Genomic DNA, 26,548 nt, shown 5'->3' with positions numbered 1-26,548 from the left:
AGTAATTTGGGGAAAACAGAGCAACAAGAAGTGGGTAAAGCATGATCTGCCCTGGGAGCGTTAATTAAATTGCACGCAATCCAGTGAAGGAAGCATGTTGGAGTAGCTGGTGAGTTTCCGATCTCCATACGAAAGGGAGGAGCACGAGTGAGGTATAAGTGCAAGATAAGCACCAGTATGACACGGCCAGTTTGATATAGTGAATGTGCATGTCTAGAGTCATTTACCCATCTAACCAAGTATCAACAGTGGCATTCTCAAGCATGATGAAGATGTGCTTTGAAAAGATAGATATCGTATTCCGGGAAATTCATGAAAAAGAAATGAAAGGCAGAAGCGAAATTGTGAGAACCACCAAATGCTCCATCCATTCAGACAATCAGATTTCTTTTCGCGAAACTGCCAAGGGGTAAAAAGTAAGAACCAAATATTCACCATCAGTCTTGACTCTTGAACAACAAGCAACCCTTAACTGCCCCCACCTCCCCGCTAATTATCGCCCAAGGCCTCCATTAGGATGAACAGCACTCGGAAATAGAAATATCGCCGAATCCTCCACAGCTTTCGTACTCTCCACAACCCCGCTAGTAGGTAGCATAGTCCCTCTCGTTTCTCCCTGGGTGAACACCTGCGTCTGCGTTACCGTAACAGACGGCGGCACCGTTAGTCCATGCGTAGAATTAATAGTATTATTATGGCCATGTCCCTCGGGGATCCAAAGTCCAATCAAGGCAAGAGTGCAGAAGAGAGGGACGATGAGGATGGGGCAAAGGGCTACGAAGAGGAGGCCGAGCTGGGCACAGAATCCGGTCCGGGGCATCTGTAATTCTCTGGTTGGGCAGAAGCTTGGGCCTTCAAACATGGCTGCTGCGGCGTCGCGCGTCGCCTGTGATGCTATCGCAGTCTTCATTTCAGCGGTGGTGAAGTCCGCGCTTAGGGGGTGATCCGGGTGTAGCTTTGGAGCATCCGCGGGGGGTAAGATCAGTGTAGGAAGTCGGGTTGCCTGTTCGGAATCCTCCAGATCGGCGTCCCCCCGGGACCACATCTGGCTGTCTGAAAAGTTGATGTTAGAAATTGCCTGCGAGGCGTCCGGGGGTGCTCGTTCGGTGGCTGTCAAGTATGTGCTTGGAAAACGACGATCAGTCCTTGGAGTTCGGCTCTCGGTTGGTGTTAAGTTCCCCGTAGGTGTTAGGGTCCCCGCAAAGGGGTTTCCTACTTCTTCAGCATAGTCAAGGGCAGTGTGCTTCTGCGTGTGGTCTGTCCTCCCGTACCAACGTGGTGAGGATGTAGTGGGCGTGATAGGGGACCCCGAAGCGGGCATGCTGAATGCTTAATTCGTTATTGAGCTGTTGAAGATTGTTTGGAGAGAGTTCGCAGGGCGGCTTGCTTTAGTTTTGTTGGAGAGGTTAACAGAGAGAAAGTTGTAGATGTCATGGGCAATATTATATATGATAGATGTCGATGAGCATTTATCGATGTATGTGAGTATGAGAACGTCTGAAGCCTCCTCCTACTTGTTGGTGATGGAAAAGGTACTCTCCACACGGAACAGAAGGGCAACCCACAGAACAAGTCTGAAACTAGACAATGAACCAGTGGCACTTGAACCGGCGTTACAGGAAATTCACAGGTAGCGTATATACCAAATGTATATACGTGTGGATATCAGAGGCACAAGTCTTCTTTTGAAATAGTGAAATGGTGAAGGTGATTGAGCCACCACGCGTATGTTGGTTTCAGAATTTACCAACACACGGAATTAAAAGAAAGACGTATATTCTTGAATTGAGCAACTTTTGTTGTTTACTTTCCGGGAGAAGCAGATGTGGACAAACAGCCACCAAGAGACCTTATCCCGGGCGATGTTGGCCACGGGAGTGTTCCTTGTTGGCGGAACAAAACCAACAAAGGCATTCACTCATTCGCCCGGGTGTTGGGTGTTTGGATGTTGGATGGCGAAACGCAGACAGAAATGAAGACGCGCATTTCAGAGTGAGGGCAACTTGAGAGAAACTAGGAACAAGGGGGGGAAAATGAAAAGAAAATAATAGCGTGGGGCGGCGATTCATTCGAGTTATATCCAATATGATCGATCATCAGGAGAGGAAGAAAGGGCAATTCTGACAATGTCAGCGAGTGCTTCAGGCGAGTCGCCTCATGAGATGTATTAGACTGACTCCCTTTGTCCTTTCAGGACTTCCTTTGCTTCTACTAGCCTTGACGTACTTTTAACACACATATATAGCAGGTAATCAGCACCACATCACCTTGTTGTAAGCCAGCTTTCGCTGGCCGGGCCCGTTGACACTTCGCTGGCATCTGTCCGGCCTTTCTGCTCGTTGGGATGAGATATATATATATAACTATATATATATATAGACAAACCAGAAAACTCGAACGGGGAAAGATTCAATGACCACCAATTGCGGAACGTCTTGCGTGTTGTATAACTACTTAACGGACCTTGCATTCTTTCTCGTCCCACACTGCATACATACAGCCTATCCTATCCTAACCCAGGTCGGTCCCTCAGAATTATCGCCATAGCCGCCGCCACTACAACGTGTTCCTAGGCATGAATAATAATAATGAATAAATTTCTGAGACCAATGAGGCGAGTGCCCATCCATCGTACGGAGTATATACAGAGTACAGAGTACAGAGTACAGAGTATAGTTTCCGAGAATCCGAGTCGCCGCCGCGCAAACTGTTTCCCGTTGGCGTCGGCGAAGGCGAATTTAATTCACCTCAAACCTCAAGAACGCTCCCCAACAAACCCAACAAACCCTCATCATCATTATTATTATTCTGTAGTTAGAGGTTGTCGGAATAAAAAAGAAAGTTTCATACCGGCGTGAGGTTGAGGGAAGGTTTTCCAACGCCCAGAACTAAAGGCTAAAGAAGTGACGCAAAGGTTTGGCAATGAGAATAAAATAAGTTTAAATAATTTATTAACTTCAGAAATGTCACAAGCCTTGAGTCTATTATTATTATTTAATTTAGCCATTGCTTTCCACGTTGAAAACCTAATAATATGTTAGGTTAGGCCTCACTCAGTTCTGAAACCACCAACACCTTTGGGCATAACTAACTAAGCCATACAAATCAGCAAGCTCTTTTCCATTTTGACATAGGTAATTTAATTGCAGCTTCAATGGAGAGAGGCTTGACATTGATGTAACTATACTATATAATCTATAAAAATAAATAATACAGATCAACGGACGACGGAACGGAAATTTGATTTATCGCTTCCGTACGCACAGTTAAAAACAGTCCAGAACTTTTTACAATAATAACAATCATTCTAGTGGCGAAATCCGTTGTATGAGATGAGATAATGTAATAATAATCTAATCCTGTAATAATAAATCTACGGAGTAACTCAGGAGAGAACTTTGGAATTTGAGGCTACATTTCAAAATCTGTATTATTTACACGTTGCATTGTTTATTGGACTGGTTTAATAATTAATAATATTATGATGATGATTGGTTTTGGTAAATAATTGATATAGGAACTCTGAAACTGCTTGTCCCCAGATAACGAAATATCGTTAGGCGCTTCGATCGATATTTTCTTTCCATTTCTTCCATTTCTTCCATTTCTTCTTTTTTTCCTTGCCTCTTTCGGCCATCATCAGCCTTGTGAAGTTTGTTATGTATTATTATTATTGTATGGGGTTGTCATCATGTTTCGAGTCTTCCCACGGCAAAAATCCCGTGATGGATGCTGATTGGCTGGATTGTTTGCCGCTGAGGAAAATACTGATGGTACCGTAGGAGGAAGTATATATATATATGTACGGAGTACATGTACGTAGGATGGATAGGAAATAGATATGTACATGTACACTAGAAAAGCAAGTAGATACTGGAAGCAACGAGAACAAGAAGAACAGAACAGTCTGTTCTTCGTTTGTTGGCAGCTGCATCCCGCTTCCCAGCCTCCCTCAAGGCGAAAAAAAAAAAAAAAAAAAAAAAAAAAATAAGAAACAGAAAAAGGGAGAACCCTGCTAATTGATATCCACTTTTTTTTTCGATGTGGACTTTTCCCTTTATCAAAAACAGCAGCCAACCAGCCAGTAAGAGACAGAAAGCAAAACCACCAATTAGTAGACCTGAAAGGCGGTGTAATCAGCCCTGTTGAGAGTCTAATCAGCAGGGGAAAAAAAAAAAAAAAAAAAAAAAAGAGAAAGAAAAGAACTCAACTCTGAAGCCTACTTTACTGCGTATGTAAACTCCCGTACCAAGCACAGCTTTGAAATTCAAAATTTTTTAAACCTTGAACCTTGGCAGAAACTTGTGCAGATCCGTCAGAAAAATTTCAGCATAAGCAAGCAAGGAAAAAAACAAAAACCTTGTGAGCCAAGGGACGACAGCCTTATTATTAGTTGCTAACCGACTTATTAGCATTAATATTCCGTTAAGTACAGCCTGGGACACCGCCACATCCACAGATCAATTTACTTGTCGGACACCAAAAAGGGACCACAGATAAGGGAAAAAAAAATAAAAAATTTCCAAAGCTAGCTGTCCACGATGTCCCGTCGCTCCGCCGATGGAAGACGTGGATAGTTATTAGTTAACGTTAATTAACTCTTGAGAAATGCGGAGGAGGGGCAGGTCTGTCTGTATCAACAATCCTTATCAGTAAAAGTAAACAACAACAACAACAACAACAACAACGATCAAGAGAGGAGAAGGAAAAATAACAAAAAAAAAAAAAAAAAAACATTCTGGCATATCTGCGGTAGGGTAGGGTAGGGTAGGGTAACTTACATCAAGAGCCAGCGAATCGGATAAAAATAGGCGGACCAATTGGCTGGTAGAGAGTAATAATAAAAGTAACTATAGAGAATAGACAACAATAATTAATAATAATGAAAGCGCCCTGCCCAGTGCCCAGCGGCTGAGCTGAGCGAATGGTCATACCATACAGCGGATGCCTGGCCAGCGTGGTCTCATCGTTTGATGATCCCAATATAATAATAATAACTTCGCAATAACATCTCGCTACTCATACTCACTTACCTACTAAGTTACTACTACTACATAGTAGTCCTTGTAATAATAATGTACTTAGTACTATGCTATTCCTATCTTAGTAATGGAAAAAAAAAACCAATCTCTCGCAGTGGCCAACCACCGGTACCGTACCATACCACGGCTGGCCAACCAGAGCCGCGTATTTGTAAGGTTCTGCCAACTAGCCTTGTCCCAGCTTACAGACCATACCAACCATTCCTGTTTAGGTCTAGCGGGCACCTCGCCCCCCTTCCTAAAAAAACAAAAAAAAAACCCCGGGAAAGATTTTAAAAAGACACACAAAGTTCTTGCTGCCATCCGCTTTTTTTTTTTTCTTCTTCTTCTTCTTCTTCTTCTTCCTCTCCCATCTCCATCTCCATCTCCATCTCCACTCATCCCTTTTCCTCTCTCTCTTTTTCCTTCTTCTCCATCTCCTTCGTCTCTTTCTATCTTTTCCTTGTCCAGTTCTTGCCGCGATAGACAAAAACAAAAAGTCCCTTCATAGACGGTTTTCCCATCTCGTTGGTCTCTCCCGCGTTCGCGAGACGCCCTCTTTTCTTTTTTTTTTTTTTTTTTTTGTAGGACACTTTTCCGTCCCGCACACAACACGCTCAAAAGAAAAGAGAAGAAGAGAATCTTTAATAAATACCCCCTTCGCTGTTTCTATACACTCAAAACTTCCAAAAGTCTTGTTAATTTTATACCTTCAAAATGCCTGCTGTCGACGTTGCCACTCCTGTCCCCGTCGTCACAGACTCCTCCAAATCCATGAGTGTCCTCGAGGAACTCGTCAAAACCCTCTCCCTCACCAAGACCGCAGATGAGGCCAAAGCCGCTGCTAACAACATTGCTACCCTTCTAAACGGCCCTGTCGAAGAGCAGGTTCTCCCGGCCAAGTATGAAAACCCCCTTTCCCTCTTTTATCTCTCTCTTCTCACCTTGCTTGCCCTCGTTGAAGAAAGAGAAAAAAATAAGAGAAAAAAAAATGCTAACAGATTTTTTCTTTCAGGGCTGTCGAACTGCTGAAGAAGCAGCTCTCAAACAAGAAGGATGTCAGTGCTCGTGAGCGTGCCCTCGATGCCATTCTCGCCATCGCCCTCCACTCGTCCGTTACGCCAGCTTTCGAGCCATACCTGGCCTGTCTGCTGGCTCCCACTCTCGCCGCTGTCGGCGATAAGATGGTTTCGGTGAAGAAACTTGCACAAGCCGCTGCCGTTGCCCTTGTCAAGGCCATCAACCCAAACTCCGTCAAGGCTGTTCTCCCTTCCATCATCAAATCCATTCTCTCCGCCCAAAAATGGACGGAGAAGATGACCGGCCTCCAGTGCGTTGAGGCCCTCGTCGAGACCTCTCCAGCTCAGCTCGCCTACCGGGTCCCAGATTTGATTCCCGTTGTTTCGGAATCCATGTGGGATACCAAACCAGAAGTCAAGAAATACGCCTACAGCATCATGGAGAAAGTCTGTGGCTTGATCGTCAACAAGGATATCGAACGCTTCATTCCCGAGCTGATCAAGTGTATCGCCAAACCTGAGAATGTCCCCGAGACTGTTCACTTGCTCGGTGCTACCACCTTCGTCACTGACGTCTATGAGCCCACCTTGGCCATCATGGTTCCCCTGCTTGACCGTGGTCTTGCTGAGCGTGAGACCGCCATCAAGCGAAAGTCTGCCGTCATCGTCGACAACATGTGTAAGCTCGTCGAAGATCCTCAGATCGTCGCCGCTTTCTTGCCAAAACTCATGCCTGCACTCGAGAAGAACTACGAAAACCTGGCTGATCCCGAGGCCCGTGAGAAGACCAAGCAAGGTCTCGACACCCTCATCCGTGTTGGTGATGTAAAGGATGGCAAGATCCCCGAGGTGTCCAAGGCTGGTGATGTCGAGACTGTCACCGCCATCCTCAAGGATATTCTCCAAGCCAAACACAAGGACCAGATCGCCACCTCCGAGGCTACCATCACATACATTGCTGCCATTGCCGGCCAGCTCATCGACGAGAAGGTCGTCGACGTGCCCTCGTGGACCGAGAACACCCTGCCTTACATCACCGCTATTACTGGTGAAGCTGACGCCAGAGAAGTCGCCGAAACTCTCCGCCTGCGTGCTTCTCCCGGCGCTGCGGAAGAGGCCGCGGTTGAGCCCGACGAAGAGGAGGGCGAAGATCTTTGCAACTGCACATTCAACTTGGCCTACGGTGCTAAGATCCTGCTTAACCAGACCCACCTGCGCCTCAAGCGTGGCCAACGATATGGTCTTCTCGGCCCCAACGGTTCCGGTAAATCCACCCTCATGCGCGCCATCAACAACGAGCAGGTCGAAGGTTTCCCCAAGAAGGATGAAGTCAAGACTGTCTTCGTCGAGCACGACCTCGACGCTGCTGATACTGAGCAGACTGTTATTGGCTGGACTCAGAAGAAACTGGCCGATGTTGGTGTTGAGATCCCTCTCAAGGCTATTGAGGACCGTCTCCTCGAGTTCGGTTTCCTCCGCGAACAATTCGAAGGCCCCATCACCTCTCTGTCCGGTGGATGGAAGATGAAGCTTGCTCTTGCCCGTGCTGTCTTCGAAGACCCTGATATCCTCCTGCTCGACGAGCCCACCAACCATCTTGACGTCAAGAACGTTCAGTGGCTCGAGAACTACCTCATCAACTCTCCCTGCACTTCCATTATCGTTTCCCACGATAGCAAGTTCTTGAATAACGTCGTCCAACACGTTATCCACTACGAACGCTTCAAGCTCCGCAGATACCGTGGCAACCTGACTGAGTTCGCCAAGCGCTGCCCATCTGCCCGCTCTTACTTCGAGCTCGGGGCTTCGGAAATGGAATTCAAGTTCCCAGAACCAGGTTTCCTCGAGGGCGTCAAGACCAAGGCCAAGGCTATTGTCCGTGTCAACAACATGTCGTTCCAATATCCCGGTACCTCCAAGCCCCAGATCGCAGACATCTCCTTCCAGTGTTCGCTCGGTTCGCGTATTGCCGTCATTGGCCCCAACGGTGCTGGTAAGAGTACTCTCGTCAACGTCTTGACCGGTGAACTTATCCCAACCACCGGTGATATCTACCACCACGAGAACATCCGTATCGCCTACATCAAGCAACACGCCTTCGCCCATATCGACAACCACCTCGACAAAACCCCATCTGAATACATCCAATGGCGTTTCCAGACTGGCGAGGATCGCGAAACTATGGACCGTGCCAACAAGATCGTCACTGAGGAAGACGAGAAGGCCATGGACAAGATCTACAACATTGAAGGCAGCCAACGCCGCGTCATCGGCATCCACTCCCGTCGCAAGTTCAAGAACTCCTACGAGTACGAGTGCTCCTTCGCCCTTGGTGAAAACGTCGGCATGAAGAACGAGAAATGGACACCCATGATGACTGCTGACAACGCCTGGATTCCACGTAACGAGATTCTCGCTACCCACGCCAAGATGGTCGCGGAGGTTGACCAAAAGGAGGCCCTGGCCAGCGGTCAATTCCGCCCCCTCGTCCGCAAGGAGATCGAACAGCACTGCTCCTTCTTCGGCCTCGATGCGGAGTTGGTCTCTCACTCGCGCATGCGCGGTCTCTCCGGCGGTCAGCGTGTCAAGGTCGTGCTTGCTGCTTGCTCATGGCAACGTCCTCACTTGATCGTCCTCGACGAGCCCACCAACTATCTCGACCGTGACTCGCTCGGTGCGCTCTCCAAGGCCCTCAAGGCCTTCGAGGGAGGTGTCATCATCATCACTCACTCCTCGGAATTCACTGAGGGACTCACATCTGAGGTCTGGTCCGTGTTGAAATCCGAATCGGACGGCATCGGCCGTATGCAGCCGTCCGGCCACAACTGGGTCCAGGGCCAGGGTTCCGGCCCCCGCCTGACTGAGAAGGACGACGATGAGGAGAAGTTCGATGCTATGGGTATGTTATATATATATCCACACAAAGAAATCCATACTTGTTATTACATCCTAGTTCCCAAACAGATTTTGCTAACAAATTGAAACTCGCAGGCAACAAAGTTGAATCGTCAAAGAAAGCCAAGAAGCTCTCTGCATCCGAGTTGCGGAAGAAGCGCAAGGATCGCATGGCCCGACGCAAGAGGGGTGAGGAGGTCTTCAGCGATGAGGATATGTAAATGAGAATAGATCTCGTTGTGGTTTTGAATTCCCTTTTTTTTTTTTTTTTTGTTCTTTTTCCTTTTTCCCCAACTTGGAGGGAATTTAATGATCTAATTTTCTGTTCATATGATTGGTTTCTGTTTTAATTTTCATTTTTAATGGGTGTTTAATATGGTCTAAAGAAATGTTTTGCGTTTCGTTTTTGCTGTTCTGTTGCTCTTCTCCTATTCTTGTTTCTTCTCGAAGCATCATTATTTTTTTTCTCTCTCTTTTTTCTCTCTTTTTCCATATCATCTCTTTCTTCTTGTTGATTCTTTATTTTTTCCTATTCAATTTTTTTTCCATGAAATTCTTTCCTTCTCCCTTTCTTTCTTTAATAAAAAACTAGATAGAAGGTTGGGTTCGGGGTTTTTTAATTTTTGTCATCTATAGAGAGGATTTTTTTAAAAAAGAAAGGCCAAAAAAAAATATGGGGATTTTTTGTTTATTTTCAGATCATCAAAACACACACAATCATCCATCCATCCATTCATTACCCTTCCCGCTAAATAAGAACATATATTGATTTATAAGGATAAAGAACATATCTCACTGGGCAGAAATATAGTTACATATAATTTGAGCTGCTTGCTTCTACTTTTTGAATGAAGGTCTGGTCATTATTGCTAACATAGCCTAAGTGATTGATTAAGTCCATAATTCGAGGGGGGCCCGACTTGCGGATTGCTAACCTACTTATTAGTACTACTGCTGTCTGGTTTCTTATTATTATTATTCAACTGCCAGCCGGTGTTAAAAATCAGGACTGGATATCAAGAAATGAATGACATTAGCAAGTTTATCAAAGTTATGCTCTCATGGTTTTGAAGAAGAACAACAATTGCACGGGATAAAGATAACATCTCCTCCTCCTCCTCCTCCTCCTCCTCCTCCCAACTACTAATAAACGCCCAGTCCAGCCGAGGCATGACGACGTGATCGCGGCAAACCGACTGGCCGAGTCTCCGTCCCGTCGTCGTCTCCCAGAAGAGAGAAAAAGAGAGAGAGAGAGAGAGAGAGATGAGAGATGAGAGATGAGAGATGAGTGTGTATGTGTGTGTGTGTGTATGTGTGTTGTTGATATTGACATTAGTTATATATTATTTCCTGTTTTGCAGACAAAGAAAGCGATTGAACCAACAAACTCCTCCCCCCTTTGATTATTTATTGATTAGTTACTACTACCCCCCATGTCGGCGGCAGTCCTATACGGCCGCTTGAGAGCTGATATTGCGAAACTGGCGCTGTCCAGAACGAAAGGTCAGCTCAGCTTCCTCTTACTATCATTCCATCCCTCCCTAAAACCACTCACGGGGGGTTTGGGGGGAGAAGAATGGAGGCCGAAGAGTAAAAGAGTTCTTGTCACTAACAAACCTGCTCTCCTTCCCAGCCTTGCGGGATGGTAGAAGAAGGTGGGATCAGCCGCCCACTGCGATCTACGGGCCATTGTTTATTATTATTAGATGCAATGCGACGGCTTCATCCTCATCGACCCCCTCTCGAGCGACAACGGGAAGCACACTGGGCGTGGCTAGGATGGAGCGAAGCACGTCGCTGTTACCCAGCCAGGATGAAAAGACGGGCACGATGGGACATTTCCTGTACAGATTTTTTTTTTTTTTTTTTTTTTTTTTTTCTTTTACTGCTATCTCTCTCTCCTCATTCGTTTTAGACGGATAGATAAAAAAATACGTTCTTTTGTATTAGTTACTGTCTCTATCGCCTTATTTCCCAGCCTTGCATCTGCTGCAACATATCAAAATCATATTCCCCATCCCATGCTAACCCATCGTTCTCTTCCCCCCACAGCGGAAGCATCGACGCAGTAGCCAACTGGGGTCGCCAAGCGTCCCTCTGGCCAATCTCACTCGGACTAGCATGTTGCGGGCTCGAGATGATGGCCGTCTCCATGCCGCGATACGACCAGGACCGGCTCGGCACCATCTTCCGCGCCTCGCCTCGCCAGTCGGATCTGCTGATCGTCGCGGGCACGGTGACAAACAAGATGGCCCCCGCGCTGCGGCTGGTCTACGACCAGATGCCGGACCCGAAGTGGGTGATTAGCATGGGCAGCTGCGCCAACGGCGGCGGGTATTACCACTACAGCTACAGTGTGGTACGTGGCGTGGATAGGCTGCTGCCCGTGGACGTGTACCTCCCCGGTTGTCCTCCGACGGCTGAGGCGCTTATGTATGCTATATCGGTGGTGCGCAGGAAGCTCATTGTGAAGTCGAGGACTACGAGGATTTGGTATCGGAAGTAACTGTCTTTTTTTCTTTTTTTTTTTTTTTCTTTTCTCGCAATTTTCAGAGTGCGTCGCCTTAACTTTTCTGTAGATATAGATCATATCTGGGGGGTTATGCCTCTAACAACCAATCTCAACTCATTACACGTTTTGTTTCAATCTTTCAAACCGACGGTGAGGTAAAAAGAACTATTGAGCAATTGAAGCTGTCCCTACTATCTATCTCGAAAGTTGCAACCACCCAAACCACCTACCTGGCACTAAGCCTAAATAGGATTAGCACAAGGGTGAGAGCAAGACAGGGGTTGTTAAGAGAAAACACGACGTAAAGATAAGAGTGAAATAAACCAGTTGGACGCAAAACCGTTGTCAGATAATATGCCAGAGCGAAAGCATCTCAATCGACATCCCGTGTCATATCATACAATCGTCACCAACCATTCTCTTTCGGCTTCCATACCACCCAACAAAGCGTAACGGCCCCTTTAACCGCCGTAGCCAGCCACAACGAGCTCGCCACCCCTGCCTTTTTAGATAGCAGACCCGAGATCATCGCGCCCACAAACAATGCACCAAACGAACCGATTCGCCGATTCCTGGCCGCGTTAGGGTTCGCAAGCAGCCGCGGATCAATCAGCAAATCACAGAGAACCGTCGTTAGCACGACGGTGGGGATTTCGTCCATTTTCAGAAGCCGGGACGTGATGATTTGCCCGCCGGCCTGGAATGCTAGGAGAGAGATGGGGATCATTTCCATCCAGGCTATGCGGTCTGGGCCTGGGCCTGGGCCTGGGGTCGGGCCGTGCGCCGCTTGTTGATGTTGCACGAGGCCTGTCTGCACGAGGGCTGAGGCGAGGAGCATGGCGAGGGTTTGGATGGTGAAGGAGGTGATGAGGGTGGAGCGGCGGAGGGGGTTGAGGAGGCGGGACCCGTGGATGAAGAAGAGGATTCCGAGGAGGAAGGCCGCGATGGCGATGAGGCATTTGGGCCAGCGGACGGTGGGGGGGGCCTCTTCCCCTGAGACGCTCAGGGCGAGGAAGACGATGTTGCCTGGATTTTAGGTTTTAACAAGGGTGGTTTGCCAGAGAGGAGATATGCATATATTTATATTTATATATATATATATATATATATACATATATATATACATATAAATCACGCACCTGTCTGCATGCTGGCGAAGCTCCCCCACGCTTTGAATGCTAGGCTATCAATCACTCCGCTGGCGAACGAGCAAGCTAACAGAAGCAGGTCACTCCACGCGGGATCGACCTCCTCCTTGAGGTGGTCAGATAGCCTTCTATGCCAAGGAAGGTTTGAAATGAAGCTCTCAGGGTCAACGATCGTGAAAGAGGAGTTGCGTGAGAGATGGGGGAGGTCATTTTCACTTTTCCTAGGCTTGGAAAAGTCACGATCCTCCTGTGCTTTGGGGACGGCGAAGGAAATCTGCACGCTCAGCTCTTTTGGGTTCATGATGTGTGAAATTGGGGGGGACTGACGTGGTTACCGCAGTTGGGATTCGTTCTGCAGCTGGGCAGTGACCGTTCTTATGTTGAGAGGACAGCCCTCAACAAACACTTTGAAATCTCCCCGTCTGAGGAAATGAAGGGAGCTTTGTGTTCAGGGGGATAATCGGAGAAGAAATGACATATCCACTCCCGTTGAACGAGAAGAAAAAAAAAAAAAAAAAAAAAAAAAAAAAAAAAAAAGTTCGTTTGCACAAATCAGCTGCGATTTCGCACATGTTCATGGTAAGGAGGTGAGATTGGCCCGCAACAAAGTGATTAGGCTACTCCGTAGTGTGTTTTGCAATCTCTGAAACGACGATCTACACCGGAGGGATGATGTGCCAAGTGCTAGGCGATAATAGGGCAATGTCATATGGAACAAAAACTTGCCATGGGGAAAGTCGTTGGAGACACAAAAAAAATAAAAGAGAAAGAGAGAATAGTTGTGGGCTCTTCAGATTTGTCAGTGGCCCAGAAGACAAAGAGAAGAAGGTTAATGAAGCGGTCAATAATATAATATTAGCAGCCCGGCCACCATGACCATTGTTCAAAGAACTTCACGCATTCTGTTGGATCGGGCCGAGCTTGGCAGGACTTGGCTCCGCTGCCAAGAAACTCCACGGAGCTCAACAACCGAGTCCCGCAGCCGGATGCTTAGTAGCCCGAAGGAGACAAGGCCTAGACTTTTCTCTCAAAATAAAGCACCTTGTTTTTACTCCGTACACGAAAGACAATGGGCATTGGTTTTGCAGCTCTGTGGTTCAGCAACGCACGGACGTCGTTTTTCACCGCTGTGATTCCCAGTTTTCACCAAAAATCGACGCTGGGGAGGAGAAGTTCCGCAGCCAAACGGAGAATTGAAGACGAGCCATATTTGGCGTACTCCTCGGTGGCCAATAGGGCCAGCGAAAATCGTACCGACTGTGAGCTGAGGTCAGCGACCACCTAGAAAAAAAGCACACAAAACCAACAACCGCAGCGCCTCAGCCAGTCGAGCTCCACAATGGGCAATCAATCCTTTCTGTCTCAGTAGTTTATTGGATAAGCACTTTTCGCACAAACATGGGCTTTAGGAAGTTTAGGTAGAATAGTGGACAAATGCCAACCCCGAGACGAGGCTGTGCTCGATAACAGGGTCACAGCCCTGAGCGGCGGATAACAAACATGGATGCGCATGAACCGACATTATTTATCATCGGAGGGTGGGTGGGAAGGGGTGGATGGGGCACCCGGTTCCTCCCGACATTGCGACACGATGCATTCCAAAGCCTGGTTAGATGTTCCGACACTGGATGTTCTTGGAAACAACCCAGAACCTGTCAAATCAACCCACATGTTGGATTGAAGCGGTTTGATAGATCAAACATGCAGCCGCAGGTGATTCAGAAAAACAGCATCTCAGCAAGCGCAAAAATTGCCCGCGCCCAGAAATTTTCATGGGTATCAAGGGTTGACCAAGAGTATCAGCCAAACTTTTTCAACGTATGGCATAAGCACAACAAAACGAATACAAAAGTGGATATTGGATATCACATAGCTAGCCCGTCGTTGGGGGGGGAAATTTGGATCATAAACATATACATCCATACACTTGCAGCCCCCCTGGGCGCATATATACATGCCCCGCTCCTCGGGGTAGCAAATGTAGGTAACAAAAATCAAAGCCTCCGTAGTCCCAGACAGTCCCAGAGACAAAGTAAAATCACAAAAAAACAGGGAAAGGAAGAAAATTAAACCGAAAATGACAATGATATCGGACAGCCAAGGCCCGCCTAATCACTATCACTGCTGCTGCTACTCGAAGAGCTCGAGCTCCCGCCCTTCTTCTTCTTATACTTCTTATCCTTCTTATCCTTCTTTTTCTTCCCATGTTTATCCTTCTTCTTATGTCTATACGATTGTGAGAAAAAAAATTAAAATTAAAATTAAAATTAAATTAAATCAAACGCATCGTATTAAAAGTCCCACAGATTGAAGACAACAAAAACAAGGGAAGGGACGAAAAGGGGGACACGAATAAAAACTTACTTCTTAACCGCATGCGACGCAGCATTTGCGCCAACCGCACCCACAACAGCACCACCGAGCGTCCCCAACATGCCGCCCTGCATCTTATGACCGACGAATCCGCCAGCAGCACCACCTAATAGGGTAGAGCCGAGTCCCTTCTCACCGTCCGCGGGTCCTCCAGGACCGCCGGGTCCGCTGTATGCCGGTGGAGGTTGGTTTCCGTAGTAAGAAGTGCTCTCTCCGCCGGGTGGCTGAGGGGGGTATGTGCCGTAGGCTTGGCCGCCGCGGGAATCATAGCCCTGCCCGGGCGGTGCGGGAGATGGGGAACCATATTGGGGAGCCTAGAGAGATTGGTTTACTGATGTTAGAGACATGTAGTTTTTGTCTGGGGTATTTTTTTCCATGTCTTTCTCTGTCTTCTAAGTGGTTTCAAGTGGTAGATATATAAAAGTGAACAAAATGATACGCAGTTTCTTACTTGGTGCTGTTGCGGGGGTGGATAGTATCCTTGCTGCGGCGGGGGTTGCTGCCCATACGGTGCCTGTGGGTACTGGTCTGCGGGAGGATAGCCAGCGGGAGGATAACCCTGAGGAGGATAGTCTCCTTGTGCTTGTTGTGGTGGTGGTTGTCCATAGTATCCTGGCTGGCCGCCATGGGGAGGGGCGTTGTACTGGTCCGGAGGGGGGCCTCCGCCTGGGTAATAGTTCGACATTGGGTGGGTGACAAGAACTTAGAATCGCGGGGTAAAACAGGCGTCTACGAGTGATTTTCAGCAGAGCAAAGTTGTCAAAGATGCGTCTAGCAAGTGCAAAACGAAGGTTTTCCGGAATGATATCGCGATGGTCTGTGGTGTGGAGGACTGCGGCTCTGGAGCGCCAGGAGCCGAGTGGGGCGGGCGGGGGTCAGGGCTGAGACGGCGCTAGGCGGCGGCTGAAACGTCGCGTGCAGGGGGCTGCGACAGACAGATGACCTGCGCCACAGCTTGGTCATAATGATATTTCTTTCTATCATTGTGGTGGGGGAGCTAAGGATTTTGTAACAAAAAAGACACTGGCCTTGCGAAAGGCTGCTGTTGTTGCATCCGGGTGGTTGGTTACCTGACTACCACATAGAGCGATAAGATGTCATCACCCCACGAAGAGAGTTCCCTAGATTCGACATAAAACATCCAGCAATCACAACTATGCAGAAACCCTCCCCATCATGCGAGGGATATTTAATTAAACAAGGAGTCCAGGATTAAAGGACAGCCCTCCTGCGTGATATTCGTACAATAGTCGCACAAATCGATGCCCCGAATGTAAAAAAGGAGGAGGAACAATATACCCGTACAGAATATGCAAAATTAAAACCAGCAGCAAAATAAACTGGAAAGGAGAAAGAAAACACAGGAAAGAAGACTCCAAAACACATGCCGGCTAAATAAAAAATTGTTTCCAGGTCGTATATGTCGTTACCAGTCCTGACCGCGATCCTTCATGAGAATCTCGATCGCAACGTCCTCCGGCAGAGGGTGCTCGTTTAGATCCTTAATGCACTCTGTCAGGCCGTCCGCCGCTTCGTCCACCTGTTCTTCAGTCCACCCCGTGCAAGCCATGACCATCCGCCGATAATTCTCGCCCAAGACTACATTTTTCGATTTCAGACTCTCCAGCTCTTTGCATACTTCATCGTTGTGATCGCGGTAGCATCCAAGCTGGGATGTTAGGATTTCAATACCCGGCAATGATTCGAGGAACGTAACTTGCTGGTCTGAAAACCCACCGGCCGTTGAGATGTCGAAGTCTTCCGGGAAAAGTGTGCTAAATTGTGACATGTCAACCCCAAGAGCGTCATCGGCATCGCCAATATTTATAACTTCTGCCTTGAACTGGTCGCCCTGGAGTGACTTGAGGAGTGCAGCTAGTTCTTCTGATGCGCGCTCGAGATTCTTTATCTGCCTATCAAGTTCGATGCGATCTCTGGCTCTTCGCTTCATGTCATCTAATTGCTTCTGTTCAATCTGCCTAGCTTTGGCACTTTCACGAATTTTTCTGTGCCATTGTTCGAATTCTTCTTGCTTCCTCCCTAAACCTGACGAAAGTTCGTTATCAATACTACCAAACGATTGTTCAACGAGAGATGTGACTTGAGAAATAGTTACTGCTTCTCAGTTAGTAAAATGATACCAAAAGAGCATTTACACAGGCAGGGGGTTAGTACGAACAGTCAAGTAACTCTCGCCGCGTCTTAGAAAGCCGAGTAGAAAACGACTCTGACTCTCCATTCTGTAGCCCACCATTGACCATGTCGACCCCAACTCCATAATCTGCAGGACGGAGCCCTGTGTTGTTTGGTATGTGGGGATTTGCACCGACTTCCAGCAATTGCGGAACAAGCACGGTCCGCGCACGACCAGCTAAATTCAGCACCGTGTCACCCTGGTCATCCTGGATATTTACCATCTCAGACATAAACTTGCCAAGTCCAATTACCTCAACTTGATGTTGGCCATTAGAACCATTGGCAGTTGTATTAAGAGAAGCTTGCACGGATCCTGCAGGTCCGCCGTAGCGCACAATAAACTCGAGAAGTGATTCTAGGTAATGTTTTGCAGCAACATGCCCTCCGCCGCCAGTCGCAGCCATCATGGCGATATGGTGAAGCACAGTCCGCCCATGATAGTCAACTATCTCAATGGTAGGATATAGTACGTGGAGTAGCTTGGAAAAACTGCGATAATCGAGATTGTTCCTAGTTCCCACCGCTTTCTGCAGAGCCGTCTCCCCAGCACCATTCAAACGATAAATGCTAACGCCTTTGGCTGTGAGGGCATGCACCAAAGGCATCCGAGCAAGCATAGCCGCCCAGTGTAGGGCACTATTGTAGTACTTGTCCAAGGGTATCTCTAAATCCTCGGCAGATAGATTAAGGAAAGCAGGGTGGTTAGAAAAATCCTTGGCACGTTTATCCAAGAATAAGGTCATGACAAGTTTCATTTTCTGGTATCTGTCTGGGGTCGTCGCAGCAGGAAGATGGTGAAGGCCTCGCATGGGCCCATCTGGGCCGGCGTCCCCCGGATGCATTTGATAGAACGAATCGTTGGGTTCAGTTGGCGTCGGTTCAATCATCGAGGTATGGGGAGGAATGGCACTTGTCGACTGAAACGACTTTTCCTGAGCAGATGACGAGCGCATGCGTTTTCTGGGAGGTTCTACCGCTTCATCTGTATGTTCAAGAAGAGCTGTCTGCTGACTATTTTGCATGTTGCTACCAAAGCCGCTGTCAGATGCAATGCTATGCAAGCTTTGCTGGCTTGCGGGCTGAATTTGCGACTCCTGGCTGCCCATCTGGGAAGGTACCTTCATGCTTGAACGTCGGCCACCTGACCCTTTCCTCATGGTCGAATCGAATCGAGCCTTGTTTATCGCATTCACAGCACTAACTGCTGTGCGCGAGATGTTTTGGAAATACGTGCCCTGCTGAGTTTGACTCATCCCTTGCCCGTCCATTGTCCGGTAGAGCCTCTTTCTTTGGGCCGCCATGGCCTGCTCCTTGGTTGGAGTTTCTACAGCTCCACGACCCGCGGGACCGGTACCATCCTGGCCCATGTCATACTCAAGAAGAGGGCGCAGGAGTTCGAAGACATGATAATGGCGACACAGTTCAACACCTCTCTCGTAATTAACCCAGGTTCCTTGGTATTTCCCATAGCCTCCCTGTACTTTCTCGTGTTCACCAGCGGCCACTTCTTTTTCAAGCGTCTTGGTTCTTCTTGCTTTCATCACTCCCGCAACTTTTAGAATTTGCGTCGCATTCAGCCACGAGTCTGAACGACGTCGCATAACCGCTACTCCATTTACTTCCATCTCGTACACTGATACATTGGAATAAACAGCCTAGAAGCCACATGAATGAGCTGTGGTTTACAATGCGCATTGAATGAGGATACACCGTATAGGATACGGTTCACATTCGAAGGTAGGGAAAGGAGAGAGATTCCGTACTGTATATATCTGCGGTTTGTATTCTTCATAGAGCATCACCTGGCCATACCCATTGTTATCATCATATCCACCGAAGCTTGCTCTTTGCAGAGAGTTTCGCGATACCGCATTGCTAGGAAAGCTCATCGACATGTTCGACTGTTGTGAATGTCTAGGCGGAGGCGTCGCAGCTGGGGTAGACGCCACGGATTGGGAGGCGGCGTTGATGGAGGGCATTTGGTTTTGTGACGACGCGCCATCAGAAGGGCCAAGGGTATTCCGCGAGAACGACATGAGGACGCTTTATTTGGGGCACTTTTGGAATATAAAATTGACAAAATGAATGGATGAATGATGTATAATTTCGGTAAATTGGTATTGGTCCACACCATCAAGGGGGTCATGAGCCGGTGGCTGGTTCTATTATATTCTTCCTTAAAACAAAGTGTCAATAACCACAACCACAGTCATTCTGAGATACTCCATAGAATGATGACGGTCTCGGGGTTGACCACTGACGTACTGACAGTGTGTAATAATCTCATAAATGGTGTGGCTGTAGTGGAGAAGCGCGAAAAAGCAAGAAGGTTGGGCCCGAAAGGCGCGTGGTCACGTTACACTCCGCAGAGGGAGGCAGAAATTGAAGGATAATAACCCAAGACACCGACAGAGTGGAGAGGGTTGACAACACTCAAACGCAAATTTTAAGAGTCACAGCGATCACCACACCGCCATCACCACAGCGAAATATGTATCCAGTCAGTATTCCACGCAGTCAGGATTTGTTGAGACGCGGGGGCTCGGTTTGGATGTTCGCGTTGAGCCGCGTCAGGTGACTCAGCAGCTGATCTTAGTCAGCAGCCCATTTGTCGAGGAGCAACCCCCTGCCTCAGTTTATATGTTCTTATGTAGTTAGCACATTATCGTGAAGCATGCGACTATAGCTATGTCCCTGTCGCCGCCTCAGACACCGCACTGGCGGCATGTCTATAGGGCACTCTTAAGAGAATCTTCCTATCTTCCTGACCCAATTGCTCGTCAATATATGTCCAGCCATGTCCGGGAAAGTTATCGAGGCTACCAGCCAAGAATGATACAAAACTCTTATAGAGGCCCTAATGGGCAGTTCTACCTAGAACGCCGGGCGAGAAAACTCTTGTCGATTCTCTCCCGAGCAAATGATGGATATATGAAACCCCTCGAACGCGTGCTCATGTTGTCATACGGCCGAATCGGACGGCGAAGACATGTACTAGCACGACCCTTCTTCGTCCCCAATTCATCTGCAGATAAAATCCCGTTTCGATTCATCCTACCCCCAACGTGTCCTCCTAGTTGGGAACCTATTCCCTCCCTGGCTGCGTTACTGAAATCGCAGATGGAGAACCGCAAGCTGAGCTCCATCGACGCAACACCGGCAATCCGCGAGATCCCACAGCCTAAAAAGAGTATTTGGAATGGACATGTGTCCAAGAGGAAAGTGCAGAAAGCTACCGAGAAGTGGTATGATATTGTTATCAAAAGCTTTCTACCCCCGATCCCCGATCAGGAGTGGAACACTTTACATGGTCTAGCAGTGGGAAAGGAACCGTGGTTCCTACCAAAGAGGCGGAAACGACTAGACACGAATGATACCAGGAGCGCGCTTGATGCAGAATTTTTGGTCTTCGGCCCACAGAAGGACCGCACCTTCGAGGCATATGCACGTGGAAGGCCACACAAAATTACCCGGAAGCTCATCACACCCATCTGGGAACGAGTATTGTTGGCAACTCCACGGATGACGCAGGATCCAGAAACGAAAAGTTGGATAGTTCGCTGGGGAATACCGGCTAGGAAACCTCCCATGTTCCCAACATTAGACCCTGAGTTGGCAATCAACTCGCAGTTGTTTGCCGGTGTTGATAGCACAACCGGAGCCTTGTTAACGCCAAAACGCACACGGAAACGGGAGACAACGGTCTCGGCATCGTGAAAAATTACCAAAGTTGTCAATTTGTCACACGACATATACCCCAGTAGCAAGCTTGTATTGGAAAATTCGCGCCTTCCTTGGTTTGGTTGGGCCTGGATTTCCCTAACTGTATCGCACAATGTAACGACATCGTAGGGATATAAATATCACCGATGTCCACACACAGCTGGTGAATATTAGCGTATGCAATGGTTCATGTGAAGTTCCGGATTACTTCTGGTGCCAAAAGGACTTTAAAAAATCGAACCTCGCAATGAAAATGTTACAGCGATGAAATTGAATGTACGATTCTATCATCGTAGCTTAGGAGCAGTCATTATTTTCTTGTTTACAAGCAGGAACTTTCCTATGACCTCCCGTGTTATTTACAACGAGGTATTTCTCGCTCCAGCACACCCTGACTACTCCCAGTTCGATCTTAATCCCGGCAAATATGAGAAGCCCAAGTGCGGATGGTATTTGGTTGAAATAGTATAACGACCGTGCTTGTCGACGCATAGTAAAGTTGAACGAGAAAAAAAGAAAGAAACATCCCCGCTAGTTTATGCAGCCATCTAAAACATCTCATAATTCTGCTATAATAATACATGCGATGTCTTGCACTCACTCGCCCTACACGGCAGAAACTACCCACTCCCAAAACCACTATTCACGCACCTCTCTCAACCTTCCTCTTCAAAAACCCACAAAAGCTCTCAAAAATCACGGGATCAAACCCCTTCACCCACCGTACCGTCACATCAACCTGCCCTTCCATATACCCCCTTACGGACACCTTAAACCCAAACTCAGCCCCCTTATCCTGTTTTCCTGGGATAAAATCAGGCGACTTGGCACCACTATCTTTACTGTCCTTCTCACCATATTCAGCAGGAGCAGTAGTACCGGCCATCGTCGTCTGCGCCTTTTCGATAGCTTGCTTCTTCATCTGACGACGTGCATGCCTTGACCAGGCGTTACCTCTAGCGAAACCGAGACCAGTAGATGTGCCGCTGTTCCAGTGCCAGTAGACGTCCAGTGCCACGATGCTAGAGTTGATAGCGTCAATGGTGGTGGAGAAGGGCGTGGATGGCGGGCAGTGGAATGTGAATTCAGGTGGGAAGGGGAGGAGGTGTTTTGGGATGCTTTGGCCCTGGGGTCTTGCGGCGTTCTGTGTTTTATTTTATGTCGGGATTAGAATAACGTGTGGAAGGAGGAATTACCTTGGGGGTGAACATATATAAAGAAAGATATTAGAATGGGTCAGGGGAAAAAGCCTCACAGCTCCAGGCCGATAATCCATCCACGACCAGCCAATCGCCCATCGTCTCGTCTTACTCCCCTGAACGAATTCCGCCACGGCCCAATTCTTATTCCCCTCTTCATGCAGAATGTTAAGCAGCGTGGCGACGCTGCTGAATTTCCCTACCATGGACGTGTACCACTGCACACGCTCGCGCAGCTTGACGCTCTCCCTAATCATTCGAGTGACGAACGCGACTTCGCCACCGGCTGTGATCATTTCCACTTCTGCACCGGTGCAGGCCTGGGTAGTTTTTGTAAACGTTAGTGAATGAATGCATTCGTGTTTGTAAATATAATATAATATTTTTGGTACCAGGTGCCCAAATTCAAGCTGACATGGTCGAAGCTACGAGGATCCATTGTATGAGATACATTAACACAAAAGCAAAAGATCTATATCCACCTACAGAGAAAGGAGGCCTCTGCTTCGCCTTGGCAGCTGATATCAATTCATCGCGGGATTCGTAAAATGGTGGATTACACATGGTGAAGTCCAGTCTAGCGTTCCTAAAACAATACATACAATGAGCATGAAAATTTCTGTAGATAAAACAATGGCTATAAGAAAAATTTATGGAAGGGATACAAAAGGGCTCTTACGATTCAGGAAGCCCGATCTCCCCCAAAGGAATCAGCGCAGTGGAGGGAGAGCTTTCGACGATCTGGATGCGAGAATCCAATTTGTTCCTCTGCACATTGTCTCGCGCATATTTCAAGTTTTTCTCATCGATATCTGTGATTGTCGACAGGCCCCCGATTAGTCGTGCGCTACCTCGATAATAGGCCCGGGCAGAAAGGGGCAGAAAAAAAAAATCGTACCTGTCGCCGCGAATTTCCATTTCGGTCTCAGAACACATCCAAGCTGAGGGTATATGCAACTAGCTCCGGTCCCGCTATGCATTCATCCGAGTTTAAGTCCATCAAGCGTCAGCAAGAACAAAGTTTAAAAAAATATATATAACTGACTTGCCCTCATCAGGCCGGCCGTTTTCGCTCAAGGGGATACATGCAGCATGTATACCAAAGGGGGTAAAGTAGGTCTTACATGTCAAGCCCAAAAACGTCTCGCTCCTGGTCATATCCATCAGAGTACTTCTCGGAGGTGGAATCGAGAAGATCTTGCAGCCATAAAATGTAGTTGAAGCTTCCAGGGATGAAAAACAACGTAGAATAAAAAAGAAATGGTTAGCACACATTTGTTTTCTCTTAGAGAAACGGCATCCATGTAATTAGAGGCAATTTGCAATATATCTTTCTCGCGCAGGGTGAAAAATAAATAAAAATAAAAATAAAAATAAAAATAAAGAAAACACACCGATTAGGAACCTGTTTTTCGGATAGATAGATAGTATTAGTAAATCATCCTATTGCAAGGCAGTTTCGCCAGGCCATCCTCACAGGTGGACAGAGCCGATCACTGGGTAAATCGAGATGCAAATCAAAGTCTCTTTTCAGCAGGCTCTTCGTCAGTTCCCTGGGTGTTTTTAAACTCATCAGTAATGTATATAAATATAAAATTTAGGCCAACCCAGGTATGCTCTGCTATACTGACTGGACGGCGTCCGGATCGGTGAAGTCGAGTTGATTATTCTGTTTTAGGCTGGGGATAGGCCATCATGATGGACTAAGTTAGCAATTGGATGAGTATGGCTATTTTTTTTCATTTCGGGTTTCAATTTTTTTTTTTTTTTTTTTTTTTTTTTTTTTTTTAATCGGTGTTTTGCTGCGGGTCTGTCAAGCTACTCACTGTTTGGAAAAGTTGGGGAACTGAAGTGCAAGGGCAGCGAAGTCCACATCGTGTTTATAAATATTCCGTGCGGTGTCCATGACACGATACCGTGTTATTTTTTATATGTATTGATCTTCTATTAAGCTGTTCGTTGTTCGATGCTCTCTCTCATATGCAAACATCAAAGGAGGTGTTTTGAAGTGTCGTTGGTGAGCTTAGTTAACTACTTATCAGAGGCAATTGGCGCCAACCCAGCTTGGATAAACGTAGAAACGTACATACACACGCAAAGTCTACAGAAATATTTTTAAAAAACTATTTTTATCTTCGCGAAGCCGCTCCATGAAATCTTTTCGATCACAGTCTAGTACCATCCAGCTACATAGTTTATGTAGTTCTCTTAACCCATTCAAGCGCGGTTAAAATACGCCTCATGCCCCTTCGCAAACCTCACTTTCATATTCTGCCCACCGATTGGTCTCGCAGTAAGCGACTGCATCTGATAAACAAGATCGCCAAATTCCTGGTCCAGCGTCGTATACGAAGCTGCTGGATTATCGTGCGGGTTGATCCCCAACGCTTCGAACTCGAAGCTACGCAAGGCGATCAAAAGCACCATCCGCATTTCCATCATGGCCAGGTCCTGGCCGATGCAGTTTCGCGCACCGCGCTCGAAGGGCCGCCAAGCGTCTTTGGGGATCGACTGGGTGATGAAACGTTCCGGTTGGAATTCGCAGGGCGAGGGGAATATTTCCTCATTGTAGTGCATTACAAGGTTGCAGATCATTAGTAACTGGTCCGTCAAATTGAGCGGCTTGCCCTTATACATGAAGGTCATGCTAGAATTGATCAGGTACGCGTGTTAGCTGGTGCTGGGTGAACGTTTGCAAGAAAGTTTTGCATATCCACAAAAGAAATTAAAAAATAATTCCATCTCACCCTTCACCCTTAGCCCGGGCGACGCTGGCAACAGGGAATAATCTCAATGTTTCTTTGATGATGGCACTCGTGTATTGAAGATCGAAAAGTTTCTCGGGATTTGCCCTAACCATTTCAACAGTGCGGTTGAAATCTGGGCTAAACACGGTGTCATGCTCCTCACGAGCTTTCTTCACTACCTCTGGGCGTTTTGAAAGTAGCATAAACACATACTATACAGGCACGAGGATGTCAGCGTTTGTAACATTTGTCAAGGATATATAGAGCTTTTGTTCAATTGCCTCAATCTTACCCCAAGGGTATGAGCTGTAGTCTCATGCCCAGCAGCCAAAAAAGTTTTGATGCTTCAATCGTACATGTTAGCGAGGGTTTTTTTGGCTAATGTAACAGGGAAAAGACCAAAAAGCTAGAAACGAGAAGGGGGGTTGGGGGGTTGGGATGTTAGAGGTCGGAATTGGAAAAGTAGGAGGTGTACATACTTCGAAACAGCCACCTCCATGAACTCGCTATCACCGGAGATGCCCTTTGGACTATCCAGTCTCTGTCGAAGTGCTAAATCCAGAATGGTTCTTGATTTCTTGACGGACGACATTTCCTCTCTCTTCAACTCGGCAAAACGGCTGATCACCTTCTTCTCAATGTAACGATTGACCTTCCACACCAGTACCCATTTCGGCACCATATGTAATAACCAGTTGCGAGTACTAAGCGCCCCGTTGAATGCATAGTCTAAACCACTCTTGAAATTCCTCATAAGTCTTCTCCCTTCCTCATTGTGAAACGGGCTGTTGAACACAGCGCGTCCGATCACATTGAATGTCAGCTCGATAGCCACGGACGCCATTGAGAAGGGCTGCTCAGATTTTGCAAGTTGGCACAGATTATCATGGTAGATTAGGACTTCATCAAGTATGCCGCCCGCCATGGAACGTAGATAGGCTGGTGCAAACGCAGGAACGAAAGTAGAATGCAGCGCTTTCCATTTCGGCCCGCTCACAGATAATATCGAACTCTTCCCCAAAAAGGGAGTGAGGAAATGGCCCACGGCAGGGTCCTTGGGATATGCCTGCTCCGTGGTTATTTGGGCAGCCAGCTCTGGAGAACATACAGCTATCATGGGGTTCGCCATTGGCCAGAGATCAAGGTAGTAGAGGTCCGGCAAGTCATATTCACGCGAGATGGTGATTAATAGATGGTGAATATAGGCATCTGGAGGGTAGTTCCGAAAGATCTTGCCAGCTACAATTAAGTGGCCAAACCAGAAGCTATGCGGGGGTTGGGGCTAATATATTAGGTTAGGAATGCGGCTTCGACGATTACATTATTATTATTGACATCTTGATGGCAAGATTGGCGGGGGCTAGTATTTGGTATATATTGCGGCATAACAGACATACCAGATCGCGACATGCCCGCCGAGCATGGAGGAACCGTGACACGGTATAGGAGCATGCCGTCGTAGCCACAGCAATGAGGGCGATCGTTGTGGGGGTGTGCGATATCAGAAAAGAGAGACCCATGGTTGGAGGTTTGAGAAAGGGCGTGGGCGAAACGCCGGGTCTTCGTCTTAGTACCGCCTTGATAATGTAGATGTTAGATAGATAGTTAGATAAACCGATCTCTTTTTGACGAGGAGAGAAATCGAGGAGAGAAGAAAACCCGAAAAATCCCCAGGGATTGGAGTTGTCTGGCTTTTTATATGAGCTAGATTAAAT

The 26,548-nt window shown here is 47.4% G+C and overlaps 8 protein-coding genes across 9 annotated transcripts; 3 read left to right on the top strand and 5 right to left on the bottom strand.

Moving 5' to 3' along the window:
- Positions 1-6: 6 nt before the first annotated feature.
- Positions 7-2,827, bottom strand: BDBG_05749 (uncharacterized protein). Its single transcript, XM_031722298.1, has 2 exons — positions 2,227-2,827; positions 7-2,120 (listed from the first exon to the last, which is right to left on the bottom strand). Exon 2 carries the CDS (start codon positions 1,319-1,321, stop codon positions 494-496), a length of 828 nt encoding a protein of 275 aa, XP_031579144.1. The 5' UTR covers positions 1,322-2,120; positions 2,227-2,827; the 3' UTR covers positions 7-493.
- Positions 2,828-5,349: 2,522 nt separating this feature from the next.
- BDBG_05748 (elongation factor 3) lies at positions 5,350-9,901 on the top strand. The gene is made up of 3 exons (XM_002624194.2): positions 5,350-5,923; positions 6,037-8,939; positions 9,032-9,901. Exons 1-3 carry the CDS (start codon positions 5,739-5,741, stop codon positions 9,154-9,156), a joined length of 3,213 nt encoding a protein of 1,070 aa, XP_002624240.1. The 5' UTR covers positions 5,350-5,738; the 3' UTR covers positions 9,157-9,901.
- A 306-nt stretch (positions 9,902-10,207) lies between these two features.
- On the top strand, positions 10,208-12,522 carry BDBG_05747. 2 transcript variants are annotated; one of them, XM_002624193.2, is made up of 5 exons: positions 10,208-10,227; positions 10,354-10,438; positions 10,569-10,779; positions 10,988-11,437; positions 11,515-12,522. In XM_002624193.2, the coding sequence occupies exons 1-5, from the start codon at positions 10,213-10,215 to the stop codon at positions 11,750-11,752; spliced, it is 999 nt and encodes a 332-aa protein (XP_002624239.2). In that variant the 5' UTR covers positions 10,208-10,212; the 3' UTR covers positions 11,753-12,522. The 2 variants fall into 2 exon arrangements, with proteins under 2 accessions (XP_002624239.2, XP_031579143.1); XM_031722297.1 differs by having other exon boundaries at positions 10,210-10,233; positions 10,585-10,779.
- Positions 10,787-13,122, bottom strand: BDBG_05746 (DUF1275 domain-containing protein). The gene is made up of 2 exons (XM_031722296.1): positions 12,587-13,122; positions 10,787-12,473 (listed from the first exon to the last, which is right to left on the bottom strand). The coding sequence occupies exons 1-2, from the start codon at positions 12,894-12,896 to the stop codon at positions 11,854-11,856; spliced, it is 930 nt and encodes a 309-aa protein (XP_031579142.1). The 5' UTR covers positions 12,897-13,122; the 3' UTR covers positions 10,787-11,853.
- On the top strand, positions 12,580-23,134 carry BDBG_05742 (uncharacterized protein). The gene has a single exon (XM_031722294.1). It carries the CDS (start codon positions 19,853-19,855, stop codon positions 20,879-20,881), a length of 1,029 nt encoding a protein of 342 aa, XP_031579140.1. The 5' UTR covers positions 12,580-19,852; the 3' UTR covers positions 20,882-23,134.
- BDBG_05744 (uncharacterized protein) lies at positions 14,704-15,653 on the bottom strand (the record flags this gene model as incomplete). Its single annotated transcript, XM_002624190.1, has 3 exons — positions 14,704-14,821; positions 14,960-15,282; positions 15,420-15,653. 3 exons carry the CDS (start codon positions 15,651-15,653, stop codon positions 14,704-14,706), a joined length of 675 nt encoding a protein of 224 aa, XP_002624236.1.
- BDBG_05743 (APSES transcription factor) lies at positions 16,395-19,200 on the bottom strand (the record flags this gene model as incomplete). The annotated part of the gene is made up of 3 exons (XM_031722295.1): positions 16,395-17,083; positions 17,148-18,819; positions 18,928-19,200. 3 exons carry the CDS (start codon positions 19,198-19,200, stop codon positions 16,395-16,397), a joined length of 2,634 nt encoding a protein of 877 aa, XP_031579141.1.
- BDBG_17300 (uncharacterized protein) lies at positions 21,531-26,353 on the bottom strand (the record flags this gene model as incomplete). Its single annotated transcript, XM_031725054.1, has 14 exons — positions 21,531-22,031; positions 22,143-22,406; positions 22,573-22,672; positions 22,766-22,898; positions 22,985-23,058; positions 23,211-23,309; positions 23,481-23,491; positions 23,564-23,639; positions 23,718-23,765; positions 24,323-24,733; positions 24,834-25,045; positions 25,126-25,177; positions 25,313-26,115; positions 26,231-26,353. 14 exons carry the CDS (start codon positions 26,351-26,353, stop codon positions 21,531-21,533), a joined length of 2,907 nt encoding a protein of 968 aa, XP_031579139.1.
- Between the last annotated feature and the right edge of the window lie 195 nt (positions 26,354-26,548).

The sequence above is a fragment of the Blastomyces gilchristii genome (assembly GCF_000003855.2).
Source record: "Blastomyces gilchristii SLH14081 genomic scaffold supercont1.11, whole genome shotgun sequence".
Taxonomy (NCBI): Eukaryota; Fungi; Ascomycota; class Eurotiomycetes; order Onygenales; family Ajellomycetaceae; genus Blastomyces; species Blastomyces gilchristii.
Note: the sequence above shows the minus strand (reverse complement) of the source record. Positions and strands in the feature narration are given on the sequence as shown.